Source organism: Mytilus edulis, chromosome 2 (assembly GCF_963676685.1).
Source record: "Mytilus edulis chromosome 2, xbMytEdul2.2, whole genome shotgun sequence".
In the NCBI taxonomy this organism is placed as follows: Eukaryota; Metazoa; Mollusca; class Bivalvia; order Mytilida; family Mytilidae; genus Mytilus; species Mytilus edulis.
In genome coordinates, this window is record NC_092345.1 from 24,968,864 (window position 1) to 24,983,391 (window position 14,528).

General features: G+C 30.9%; 1 protein-coding gene across 1 annotated transcript in view; it reads right to left on the reverse strand.

Moving 5' to 3' along the window:
* Positions 1 to 2,342: 2,342 nt before the first annotated feature.
* Positions 2,343 to 14,528, reverse strand: part of LOC139511808 (endoplasmic reticulum transmembrane helix translocase-like) — a 37,663-nt gene continuing 25,477 nt past the window's right edge. The window contains exons 19-26 of the mRNA XM_071298893.1: positions 13,182 to 13,246; positions 12,625 to 12,747; positions 10,245 to 10,362; positions 9,010 to 9,206; positions 8,084 to 8,226; positions 7,021 to 7,132; positions 4,820 to 4,963; positions 2,343 to 3,811 (exon numbers count right to left, since the gene is read on the reverse strand). Of these exons, the coding sequence (XP_071154994.1) occupies positions 3,704 to 3,811; positions 4,820 to 4,963; positions 7,021 to 7,132; positions 8,084 to 8,226; positions 9,010 to 9,206; positions 10,245 to 10,362; positions 12,625 to 12,747; positions 13,182 to 13,246 (1,010 nt within the window). The 3' untranslated portion in view covers positions 2,343 to 3,703. The remainder of the gene's footprint in view (positions 3,812 to 4,819; positions 4,964 to 7,020; positions 7,133 to 8,083; positions 8,227 to 9,009; positions 9,207 to 10,244; positions 10,363 to 12,624; positions 12,748 to 13,181; positions 13,247 to 14,528) is intronic.

Below are 14,528 nucleotides of genomic sequence, written 5' to 3' on the forward strand. Positions count from 1 at the left end.
GGACATCTTCAAAATAAAGATTTACTAGAAGTTTCATATAATAAACTTGACATTAGTTTACCAATGTTCGATAACTATGGTCAAGGTCAGATAAATCCTGGCAGACAAACTTCATTTCATACACCCAATGTAGTTAACCTTTTGCTTAAAGTATCAAAGAAACCAAACTGTGAAACTTAACATTGACAAATGAACCATGCAAATGATGTCAAGGTCAGATGATGCATAACAGACAGACATGTACACTTTACACTGAAAATAGAATTGTTGTTTTGCTTATACATACATGTAGTTTAACTGACTTAACTAGGTAAACTAAACATTGGCAAGAAAATTAAATAGTTTACACAGCCACTCAATAGTAATCCCTATGTCTCCCATACTGCAACGAAAGTCACAATTGCGATAAAAAGAAAAAAACATTTTGTACTGGGCAAACCACAGGTTATACATATTAATAACGGAAAAGTGACCACTTTAATTATCTGAATCCCATGTCAATTAGTAATTGTATGACTTTCCAAATGAAAGACATTGGGTAGAAAACTTTGGCATTAGTTTTTTTTACTTTTGTATATTATGGATTGATTTTATATTGGGTAGGCAGGTTGATCATGTGAAGTTGTAGTGTGTAAGCCATTTATTACATCTGCTTATCATACACTATCTGTTGCTTGTACAAAGAAAAACCTCATCAATCTTTTCTTGGCTTTTTGGAAGGAAATGATGTTTATTCTGCAGCATGAATATGTTGAGTTGTACATGTAAGCAATTTTGCATATGATTTGTAGTTACTTTCTGTTTGCCAAGACGTACATGTAGTTTGAATTTTAAAGCACTGCTTTTACAAGTCAAATTTTCATCAATGTGTCTGTCTTAAGTCAGGTGCCTTATCAGTGGTTGTCTTTTGCTCTTTATCTTTTCGTTTAGTCATTTATGATTTTAGATCTAGACTTGTGATAGATTATATTTTCTCTCCAGGAAAACAGTATGTAAAAACAATTATTTTAAGATAAATGGTTGAACTGTTTCATTAGCTCAACTTGCCATAAGCATGATAGAGTCTGCTAACAACAATAATAACCAACAGGACAAGATTTACTGCTGAGTATATGAAACAGGTTCATTGTTATGGACTCTTAGAAATGGTTATTACCCTTGCATGAAGATTTTTAACAATTTTTATCTTTTTGTGTGAACTAGAGTAGATAGAAACTACAAAGCAAAAATTGTTGGCAGAACGAGACTTACAAATAAGACAACAATGCCAAAATTATCAGCTGACTCCTTTGTAAAAGAGCTATTGCCATTGGTAGATTTTTCCCCCATATGTGTGTCTTATCTGAAAACTATAGTAAAGAAATAGAAAACCAAAATTTCCAAAATGATCAGTAAAAGATCTACAAATAAGTCATTTGACTAAAATCATAATTTCTCTCCTCATATAGGTTTTTGTGCTTGATATACATGACGTTTTTTCTTGCAGAAACTGCAGTTCAAAGTTTGGAAGCAAAATTTTCTTTTTTGTTAAAGACATATTTGTGCGCTATTTTGCTATTTGGTCGAGCTGTAGTCTCTTTGACACATTCCTCATATCCATTCTCAATTTTATTTATACATTTGTGTAGGTTTTTTTTTTTTTTGGGAGAATGAAGTAGGAAATCTTATTATTGCACTGAATTAATTTTCTTAAAAAAATTACAGATGTGTTGAGTCTCTATTTTGTAAACAATAACAAATTATTTGGCACAACAAAAGCTGAAAATGTGTAGGGGCTTGTCCAATAAACTCTGAACAATAAATGATGGTTATGGAAATTGGATACATTTATTTCATAAAGGTATTTTTCCATTGATATCTATAAAGTCTCTATTTTGTAAACAATAACAAAATATTTTGCACAACAAAAGTTGAAAATGTGTAGGGGCTTGTCCAATAAACTCTGAACAATAAATTATGGTTATGGAAATTGGATACATTTATTTCAAAAACGTATTTTTCCATTGATATTTACAAAGTTGGAGTTATTTCCCATTACCACCATAAATGTCTTCATAAATCAACAAAATTTAACTTGTTTTACTGAACGCTAGACATAAGAATTTGTACAATTTTAATGTGCACACACATTGTACAACTCATCACATTTCCCAGTATCTTTTATGAAACTTCCTTGTTTTATTTGGTTACTCAAAAAAAGAAAATCAATCTTATGTATAGCAGGCAAGGGAATTAACTCCAAATTGATTTGTGTCACCTGAAAACTATCTATTGACAGACAAGCCTAGGCATAATAGCCATTGGGGAACAGACATCAACCCCAAAATAATGATAATACAGAGTATACTTCTGGTTTTATTTTGAGAATTCAATATGAAATTATACATTGTTGACAATACAATAAATAAATTCATAAACAATACATTACAATGTTTAAAAAATATGTTATCAGGCAATAATAAATGATACCATTTCACCCACTCTTGACAGAAAAGTTACAAGCAAATTCTACATCATGTTCTCATATTTATGAATTTTCGTTATAACAATATAAAAAAAACATTTGCGTCAAGTTAAAACAAAAGGCAAAAAAAAAATATATAAATAATTTCTTTAGAATAAATAAAATAAACTGTTTTGCCATAAAAGAATTAATTATTTCAAACAAATCATTTTAGATGTTAGGGATTGGGAATTATGAGTATCAATATTGAATATAAATATTCATAAATAAAAAAATCTTTAACCCTTTTTTCTGACGTCTAGATTTATGAAAACTTTGTACAAAATATTCAAATTCAGCATGTTCAGAAAATGTGTAGATGATAAAATTAAGAATTGGTAAATTTTTTCGTTTTTTCTCTCAAATTGTGTCGGTTTTATTTTATAAAACTACATACAAGTATTCAATCAGGAAATTTTATCACTGTCGTGTGAAGAACATTATTTAATAGATTTATATATAAAACAAGAATGTGTCCTCAGTACACGAATGCCCCACTCGCACTATCATTTTCTATGTTCAGTGGACCGTGAAATTCGGGTAAAATCTCTAATTTGGCATTAAAATTAAAAAGATCATATCATAGGGAACATGTGTACCAAGTTTGAAGTCAATTGGACTTCAACTTCATCAAAAACTACCTTGACCAAAAACTTTAACCTGAAGCGGGACAGACGGACAGACAGACAGACGGACGGACGAATGGATGAACGGACGCACAGACCAGAAAACATAATGCCCCTCTACTATCGTAGGTGGGGCATAAAAAACATCTTTCAAAGAAGTTTTATGAGATTTTATATGTTTCTAATATACTGGTACTTAAAAAAGTATGGGGGCAAGTGGTGCAAAAATCGTGAGCAATGAAAATGGTTTTGCTAAAAATGAATATTTCAGCATTTCAATAAGTAACAGGCTTTTTTGGGGTTCCATATTCTACAGAAATCTAATCACAATGTCATCCATCTCTTGCAAGCTGGCAGACTGAATGGTTTTTATGGACAAACAATGGTTAATCAAAAAAATAAAATCATGTCTAATCCATGCAAAAAGTATAAAATATTTCATTCTAATATTGCAATTCCATGATTTTTTTTTTATATGTATACTATAACTGTCAAGAGGTTTTGTCTACAGAATATGAATTTTGAAATAATTCATTGTTATTGAGCAAGCACCATTGACTACTCTGAGTAAATCTTATGTTGATCGTAGATGTCCCTTTCCAAACAGGAATCTCATTATTCTGTCTATAAGGAAGGATCCTAGAATATCAGCTGCTAAAATCTGTAAAACTGTATTTCTAAACTGTAAAAGAACAATTTATAACATGTAATTTGATACTAAGGACTGATTTAAAGTTGATAAGTTACACACTTTAGAAAAACTCAGAAAAACAATAAAACAATTAAAAAAACCCAGCTTACACAACCTTGAAGGTAACAAGTATCTGTTAATATATCACTTGTGATATTTTAGGTTGGTTTTGATAAGCTACAATAACCATCAAACTGTCAATGAAACCCTGGTATTTTGCCAAAATGACTCTTATAATGGTTACTTACTACAGTCAATTTACAACCATTCTTTCTAAATGTTGGTCTCTGATTGACATCATAACCTGACTTATGTATACCTAGTATTTCAAAATTGGTCCGTTTTGGGGTGAATATAATTTCTTTACCATAACTTAAGTGTGACTTTAAAAAGATTACCTGGTTGCTCAATTTATATTTACTTTTAAAACTAAATTGATAGATTAAATTGATAAGATCACTATATCTTTACCCTAACTTACCAACTGTTTCAAATTGATAAGCTCATAATATTTATACTAGATACTATAATGGTGTGATAATTATTTAAGAATTGAATGCTTCTTTTTGTAAATTTATTGGGGTGTAAAAGCGTTGACCGAAGTACATTTTGTATGATGCGCGGAAGCGCTTCATTCTAAAAATGTGTGCACAGTCAACGCTTTTACAACCCTATAAAGTTACAAAAAGAAGCATGCAATACTTATAATTACATTTTTTAGCTATGATCATGAAAAATTGAATTTTATATATTTTTTTATTTAATTCACCTGTGCACTTTATTTTTGGACCACGTGTTATCATGAATGAAAAGTTGTATTAAGCAATGCAACTGCTTACGTAATATCACGTGATGTGCAGTTAGCCAATCAGAATAAAGTATTATAATGAAACATACATCTAATGTAATTATAGTCAAATAAACAACTGAAAAGAGCCTACTTAAAAGCTCAGAGAATCCTCAGAGCTTCCTCGTTAGAATAAATCTATGATCCCTTACCTCTGTTGGTAATTCGACTAGTTCAAATTGTTCTGTAAGTTCTGGAACAGTACCACTAGCCAATGCTGTAATTGCTCCTCCAGAAAATACAAGACTATATAATAATGGTTTGTTTTCTGTTAAACTTTCCATAAATGGTTTCCCCTGTAAAATAAAATACAACAATATACTGTTATGCTTTCTGTTAGACTTTCAAAAAATGGTTGCCTCTGTAAAATAAAATACAACAATATAATGTTTTTCTATATGCAAGGACTTTCCACAAATGCTTCCACTTGTAAAATTTAATTTAAGGTGGTACCTAACACTACAGGGAGATATCTCTGTAAAATCAGCTAAACGTTTTAATCACATTGTGTTGTTAAGGGAATATTAAGCTTCTCAATGATCAAAAGTAGTGTTTGTAAAACTGCTATATAACCAGTGTATTTTTTCTGATAAAATGGTTGGTTCAAATTTTTTTTATTTTTTTTTATTTTTGTCAAAGGGTCAAAGTAAATACTTTGTCCAAATTTTATGAAAATTAAACGAGCCAAATTAATTTAAGTGAAGGTGTTGGGTACCACCTTAATTATCATTTGTGTTCTTTGCTTTGCATTAATTCCTCAAATGCCAGTTGTTAACATTAAGAAACTATTAAAATTACTGTGTAACCTGTACATGTGTCATTAGACACACTGGGGGACCAGAAAAAAATATCAGATTTAGCAGGGAGTTGGAATACTCAGGTTTTTCTTCAAGGATGGGCATATTTTCGGACCAGAAAATGTGTCAGTTAAAGCAATATTTTGGAAAACATGAGTGTCGGATTAGGTAGGTTACACTGTATTCAGTCCTCTTCCCCCGCCATTTAAGGGTCGCATCCATATTGGAATAGATTACAAATATATGTTATCTATTTCAGAATGGAATACTTCAAGGTACCTAAATAGTAAGCTTATTTTGTTCCAACTACTATCCAAATTCAGTGAAAATTAGAAACACAATCAATAATAATTAATCCACAACAATATGGTTTCTTCGATGAAGCCTCATGTCTCATTTGCAATGGGTTTATTATTATTCTTGGGATATCAATCAAAATAAGTTTCCTCTATTAATACTACGTCAATCAATACTATACAATTATTGACTTTTGATGAGGTTGATACAATGATTTATCAACCCCAGAGATGTGATATTCACCAAGGCCAACGGTCAACTGATATCAAAAGTCAACAATTGCTTTATTATATGACTCTTTAGTTCTCAGTGTCATTTTCATATTTTTAGATTGTGAAATATATCCTTGGTTAGATGGTATTTTGCCTAGACTGTTTTTATTTTATGCCTGGGTTTGATTTTTAGGCATATTTAATTCTGCATAATTAAAACTAGAAGAATATTGTATCATTTCAATTTTTAAAGAACAAAACATGAACAATACTTTGTTGCCGGAAACATGTAACTGTCGTCTGTTAGATCGAAACGATTTTATGTCGAGAGCGCTGATTGGTTGATATTTATTCGGTCGTCCAATTAAAAACCATTTTATTTATACATCCCTTAAATAGCTAACAAGAATTCCCCGTTTCTATATTTAGGTACACGGACGCTGTTTCAAATCTTATATTAACCTCTCGTGATTTTTGACGCGGTGAATATAATGTTTTATCAAAGAGGATTTCCTATGCTTTTAGCCAATGAGAAAACAGAAAATTTATAGTCATATAATAAGTCTTTTTAACAATCAGAACAATATGTTTTTGTTTGTAAATACAAAATTTGGACACGTCTAGCCTCAGAGATATTAACAGAACAAACTAAAATCTTGCAAAAAAGAAAGAATCATTAGAAATTAAATGAACGTACTAAAGTGATTTCAAAACTAAACAGTGTATTTTCTCAGCAAAAATAGGGAAGACTATCTGGGGACAAAAATTGGTATCAGAAATAATTTAAAAACATTTGTGTATCAAGTTTTGTAGTAAGGTTTGTTTCCACTTATTAAGTTATTTATTTATTAATATGTTATCAATCCAGATGGAGTTGAACATTTCATGTTTTAACATTAGCTGTACTAGGCTAACAATACATGTTACATACGAAACTGGTAAAGACAACAAAACTGTTGACCTCAGATGACTACATACTCTTGTCAAGGTTCAAATGTTTTAAGTACCTGTGATATGGAATCCTTTAATTTTTACTTTTTAACTTACCCTATAATTTACAGCAAATGTAGACACTTGTAATGCCATAGATATAATATAAACTGTTGTGTTTAATATACTAGGTGAAAATTTCCTTTCTAAATCTACAAACTCATCTTCACTGTTAAAAGAAAAATAATAAACAAATATAATTTATATTGATGTATATTTGATGAATACAAAATGCATCTTACTGTATAACAAGAAGCCATTACTGCAAGGCTATTCACAAAAGTCTGATCTAAATAGTTGTAAATTATCAAATTATATACATGTTGATATCACAAAAATTGTCAACTGCAAGTCAAACTATAAAGCAAGTTAACAAAATTTTGTATCTTGATTCTAAAATTTGTTGTTGATGCTTCTTTTTTTTTTTCATCTGACAAGTCAAAGCCTTAGGTAGCTGTTGAGGTATGCTGTGCTGTTACACCACTGTTCCAGATAAGGGGACAGTAAAGTGCTGACCTAAACTGATTAACACCAACACATTCTTTGTTTGCCTATGCCAAGTCAAGAGCCAGGGATTACTGATTGTTGCTGTCTGCAAGATTTGTTTTGTTATTTTTTTTTTAATAGCAAATATCCAATTTGGTTTTCCATGTTTAAAATTTCATCCATTGAAATGCTACAGTTTTTTTGAGCTTGCTATACAGTATGTTCTTTTATCATTGATGGACTATTACCAATAGTTACTTAAACCCATGTCCTTTTGTCTCTAGTAGATAGTGGTCTCATGTGCAATAATATTACATTGCTTTATTTCTAGGCTGCTTTTCTAGTCACAAGTCAGGAGCCTCTGGCCTTTGTTAGTCTTGTATTATTTTAATTTTAGTTTCTTGTGTACAATTTGGAAATTAGTATGGCGTTCATTATCACTGAACTAGTATATATTTGTTTAGGGGCCAGTTGAAGGACGCCTCCGGGTTGCGGGAATTTCTCGCTACATTGAAGACCTGTTGGTGACCTTCTGCTGTTGTTTTTTTCTATGGTCGGGTTGTTGTCTCTTTGTCACATTCCCCATTTCCATTCTCAATTTTATATTCTACTTGCAAAACAAATTAAATATTACCTTGGTGGTGTCAGAGCTTTTGCTTCTTGTACTAAATATACTAAACATGTAAAATGTACTGCAAACTGTAATAACACTGTTAACAGTGTGTAGAAATTAAATATATTAGGTAAAGGTCTCTCCTTTGATAATGTCTTCAATGGCTGAAAATAAACAGATTAGTATTCAAATACTGAAGAAATGAACCAGGGGTTGAAGTCATAAAACTTTGCTCGTTGCTCGGAGCACAAAAATCATGCTCGAAACACAAAATCCAGTATTTTGATTGGTTGATTCTTGAGTCTGAGTACAAAAATCGTGTTCGAAAGTTTCATGACCGCAAGGCCAGGTATATGAGGCAAGCGTATGTGTGTGTTTTAATTCGTTATTGATAGCTATTGTACCATAAAAATTTAACCTGACACAACATTTCATGGTCTTTTTATAATCATTGTACAAAGCATTATTTATCTGTGCCTCTCAGGCCTGAACAGTGAAAAACAAGACATAAAAACTATGTCAGTTGATCTCTGATGGGGAGTTGTCTCATGGGCAATCATTCCACGTCTTCTTTTTTTTATACTGACATGGAAACACACTGACATACTGTGAAAACTTGTGTGGAATTCAAGAGGACTTCATATACACCTTTTACATCCTTGTGTTAGTAAATACATAAACAACTAATTATAGTCATATGCATTATACTGATATTGGACATAAATATAAATATTTCGCCTCAGAGAATATCAGTTTTTTAAATAAAAAAACCATAAGATGCATCATACATCAAAATCTGTCAGTTTTACACAATAAAGACACAATAAAGAAATCTATTAACTGCAATTTAGTATTGCAGAATGAAGATTGCTGAGTATTATACAATCTTTGATATGTACTGAATTATAAAAAATGCATTGTTGGCTTCTTATCACATATATACTTACCTTTGACCTTGATATAAATAAGAAACAGCCAGCTAGCAGCAGTCCTTGCATGGTAGCCTGACTATCACTGAATTTGATACCATCTAAATATAGAACACTCTGGCTGTAGGCTAAGACTAATGCATTCAATGCTAGAATCTTAAACATCTGTAGTGTTGTCACTAATGTACATCTACCTTGCTTGATTATATGGCAAACTGAAAAAAAAACAATTATGAATATATTTACACATGCATGTTTGATAAATGTCAATGAAATCAAGTATGACAAAAATAAATCTGTAATAGTTTCTGTGTAATTTATAACAGCTTTTAAGAGCTTGAAATATTTTATTTATACCTTTCAGCTGTTAAAGACTGTATGTTGCCCTCTAAATGTTTTTTGCTTTTTATAGTCTTCAGGTTTCTGTCTCATTTTCATATATGGTACCCCATCTATTTCAAAAGTTGCCATTTACATTTGGCAAATCCTTAATTTGCCCAGAGTCGGATGACCTTCTATGTAAATTCATAAGATCAATATCATATATGCATTGTGATAATTTTTGAATGAAATGTTATATTTCTTATGGTGAAACTATAAAGTTAGGGGTTGCTTTTCACAAAAGAAACAGATTCCACCATTTCACTCCATCCATTACATAACCATACCAAACCTTGATCGTTCAATTAGTACTAATTCAAGTTGATAACAAGAATGTGTCCAAAGTACACGGATGCCCCACTCAATCATTTTCCATGTTCCATGGACCGTGAAATAGGGTAAAAATCTAATTTGGCATTAAAATTAGAAAGATTATACTATAGGGAACATGTGTACTAAGTTTCAAGTTGATTTGACTTCAATTTCATCAAAAACTACCTTGACCAAAAACTTTAACCTGAAACTCCCACTTTCATTTTCTATCTTAAGTGAACCGTGAAATTGGGGTCAAAACTTTAATTTGGCACTAAAATTAGAAAGATCATATCATAAGTAACAAGTGTACTAAGTTTCAAGTTGATAGGACTTCAGCTTCATCAAAAACTACCTTGACCAAAAACTTTAACCTGAAGCGGGACGAACGAACGAACGAACAGACGGACGAACGAACGAATGGAGCCACAAACCAGAAAACATAATGCCCCTCTACTATCGTAGGTGGGGCATAAAAATCAAAATCATCAGAATATTGTTGTTGAATCTACATGTATATGAAAATGATGAAGATATATACTAGCATCTTTAGTACCTACCACATGTAGTTGTTGATAATTTTGATGTGAATGGTGAAGCTATGCTAGCATCTCCTAACTTGACAACTTGAGCTTTCTCATCTTCTTCCAGTTCCTTCATCATATTAGCCAACTTTTTCTGTTAAATTAAACAAGAATAATTTCACTGTTTTTGGCAAGGTTGATTCACAATCCAGTAATATGTCATTACATTGTCAAATAGGAGTTATGAAGTAGTCAACCAATTATTTCAGTCTGACAGGTTTAAATGTGTGTTTATCAAGAAGTATTGCATACTTATTTAGACATGTTTAGGCCAATTAAAATTAATTGATAGATTTTCAAAATTATCTACCGAGAATAGAGATTGATAACAAGAAGGGCATGAAATAATCGGGATTCAAGTAATACGCTGTGTCCAAGAACACAAATCGCGGCATGACACACATTTCTGTGCAAAGAACCGTTAATTACGGTATAAGTGCAAAATTGATAAAATGACTTTGTGTCAGGAATTTTTAACTATGAATAATATCCAAAGAGCAAAGTCGTGGCACACAGTGGTACAAAAACATAACTGGATTAAACAAATTGACACAAGAACGAACTTGTTAGATTTATGACAGTATATTGAGTTCAAAAAGTCAGCAAACATACACTTAAATTTACCCATGGCTATTGTGTTTTTGTTGACAAAAAGCAAACACCTTCTGTCCCAATACCCTCAATAGAGTCATTAAACAACTCCTTCTTTTTTGTTTAGTTTATGTTTTACATATTAATTATATTTGCGTCTATAAGAAGAATCATAAAAGCACCAACCCTATTATTTTCAAAACTGAGTTTTCATTTTATTCTGTACTCATAATTCTTGTGTTGCATACCCATGCATATTTGTTCCATTTTATGGAGACAAAAAAACATAAATTTGGTGAAGGAAGTCCAACTGAAGAGAGCATTTCTCATATGTTTATGCTGTTTACTAAAAATAGGTTTCTAAAACAGCAATTACATGACGAACCGTGAATGGTTGCCAACACTAGATTTTTATTTAAGATTTGAAAAATTATGTAAGATTCCTTATAAATACATGTATATACATGATATAAGCTTATTATTACACTTGCATATATGAAGAACACGTCACAAGAGGGTTTCATTGGAAATACAAAATAAAAAATAAAATCCTCCCACCCACCCCATTTTTTTCATAAATTTGGATGAAAATCTAATAATTAATTTTAGTTGGCCTTATCAAAAGCCATTACTTGGTCCCTTAAATCACAAAAACAGCTAAATCCTTCAATACTATCAAAGTTATGTTCAGGTCAAGGAACAGTAAATGGGCTTCTTTTTTTTTTTTGCATGCAATCTTGGCTCGGTGAACTACAACTGAAAAAAAATATGCATTTATGTCTTTTATTATCTGAAATATTGCAGATTGATTTCATTTAATATTGGTGAATATTTGATTAGAAAGCACATAAAATTGGTGATAAAACATTTAAAATTTGTCTTAAATTTCCAAACTTCTAATTCTACTCCATAGATTTTTCTTAAAAAACTGTATGTTGTTGACACATAGTGACATACATTTCTGTTTTAATGAAATAAAAAAATCATATGGTCACCGACTTCGTTTTTTGTCTAAAAATCAATGTGTTACCTTGTTGGTAGTGAAAAACATCAAAAATCAATGGTTTTACAGCCTGCATCATGGCGACGTTGCGATTATTTCAACGGTTTATTGGATTTTTTTCACAAAGAACACAACTTTGAATGATTTATACCGTTTAAAGGAAGTTAGTGACCCTACCTTTATTATGCATCATTATAACGGAAATTTATGTATCAACAACATATAGTTTTTAAAACAAAATCTATGGAGCATAATTAAAAATTTAGCGATTTTAAGACAAATTTTAGAAGATTTATGCAGATTTTATGTGCTTTCTATACAAATGTTCATCAATTTTGTAAAAATTCAATCAGTAATATTTTAAATGATAAATGAGATAAATGCTCGATTTTTAGTTGAAGTTCATCAAGCCAGAGTTGTATGCAAAATTTTACTGAAATCTGTGACATTTACTATAACTTGACCTTAAGGGCTGTTTCAGCAAAAAATCATTTTGTCCGATGAAGAGAACAATTAAAATCTACTAGCAAAAAATGTTTATCTAATAATTTGATGCAGTATGGTAACATGGTTGAAAAATGATGATAAGGTACAAACACTACTATTTTTCGTAAGTCATTTCTTTTCATTTTTGGTCACATGAAAATGAACCAACTACCAAATTCTTATATCTATTCATCATTACAGCATTGTAAAGATGATATTCTAGAGCTGCTGCAACCAATTTTGTATACATCTGTTTGTTTCATTATTTTTTTTTACCTGTGTTGGAGCCAAGTTATCTCCCCTTGCTATAGCTCTCTGTTTTGCTACTCTGCCACCAGGTTTTCCTTTCATTGAAGATGGTCCAGCTCTGTCATTCATTGTGTGATTGGCTTCACCATCCTAATATTTAAATAAATCATTAATTTCAAACAATCAAACATAACTACATACCGTATATTAACTATAAAAAGAAATCTTAAATAAATTCATCTTAGTAATGTAGATTGTGTTTGTGTTATATCAAAACCATATTTTGCTTAAAGAGAGTGAATGACTGATCAAATTTTCATTCTTCAGTTTGAACAACCCATTTAAAATCAAATATATCTTTTAAAATTGCTAGAAAACTTACTTGAAAGCAACAATAAAATCCATGATCCTTGCTGTTGCGTTTTGTCAATCATGTGTAGAGATTTTGTGTCATGAATTTAAATGTAATATCCTTTCTTTTCTTTTGTTTTAACATAACTATTTTTCAGTATGGGAAATTGGAAGTCATTTAAAATAAACACTGTTGATGCAAAATTAATCAATGGTTTGACGCAGTAAATTACCTCCTCTGACTTCCTTTTCTTCTTTTCTGGTAACTTTTCTGGGGCATTTGCTAATAATGCAACACCTATAACAATGAAAATCACCATGGTTATTAAAAAGACATACAAAAGGAATTTTATTTCCAAGATCCATATTTTGATGGCATCTTAAAATATAAATTTATATTTCAAATATTTGTGGTTTAAAATTCTGTGTATTAAACATTGTAATATTAAAGTCAACAAATATATAGAAATAAAAAAGTTTAGAAGAATTTACAAATAGATAATTTTTATACGACTGCAAAAATTTTAATTTTTTGGTCGTATATTGCTATCACGTTGGCGTTGTCGTCGTCGTCCGAATACTTTTAGTTTTTGCACTCTAACTTTAGTAAAAGTGAATAGAAATCAATGAAATTTTAACACAAGGTTTATGACCACAAAAGGAAGGTTGGGATTGATTTTGGGAGTTTTGGTCCCAACATTTTAGGAATTAGGGGCCAAAAAGGGCCCAAATAAGCATTTTCTTGGTTTTCGCACTATAACTTTAGTTTAAGTGAATAGAAATCTATGAAATTTTGACACAAGGTTTATGACCACAAAAGGACGGTTGGGATTGATTTTGGGAGTTTTGGTTCCAACAGTTTAGGAATTAAGGGCCAAAAAAGGGCCCAAATAAGCATTATTCTTGGTTTTCGCACAATAACTTTAGTATAAGTAAATAGAAATCAATGAAATTTAAACACAAGGTTTATGACCACAAAAGAAAAGTTGGGATTGATTTTTGGAGTTGAGGTCAAAACAGTTTATGAATTAGGGGCCAAAAAGGGGCCCAAATAAGCATTTTTTTGGTTTTTGCACCATAACTTTAGTATAAGTAAATAGAAATCTATGAAATTTAAACACAAGGTTTATGACTATAAAAGGAAGGTTGGGTTTGATTTTGGGAGTTTTGGTCCCAACAGATTAGGAATAAGGGGCACAAAGGGTCCAAAATTGAACTTTGTGTGATTTCATCAAAAATTGAATAATTGGGGTTCTTTGATATGCCGAATCTAACTATGTATGTAGATTCTTAATTTTTGGTCCCGTTTTCAAATTGGTCTACATTAAGGTCCAAAGGGTCCAAAATTAAACTTAGTTTGATTTTAACAAAAATTGAATCCTTGGGGTTCTTTGATATGCTGAATTTAAAAATGTACTTAGATTTTTAATTATTGGCCTAGTTTTCAAGTTGGTCCAAATGGGGGTCCAAAATTAAACTTTGTTTGATTTCATCAAAAATTGAATAAATGGGTTCTTTGATATGCCAAATCTAACTGTGTATGTAGATTCTTAATTTTTGGTCCAGTTTTCAAATTGGTC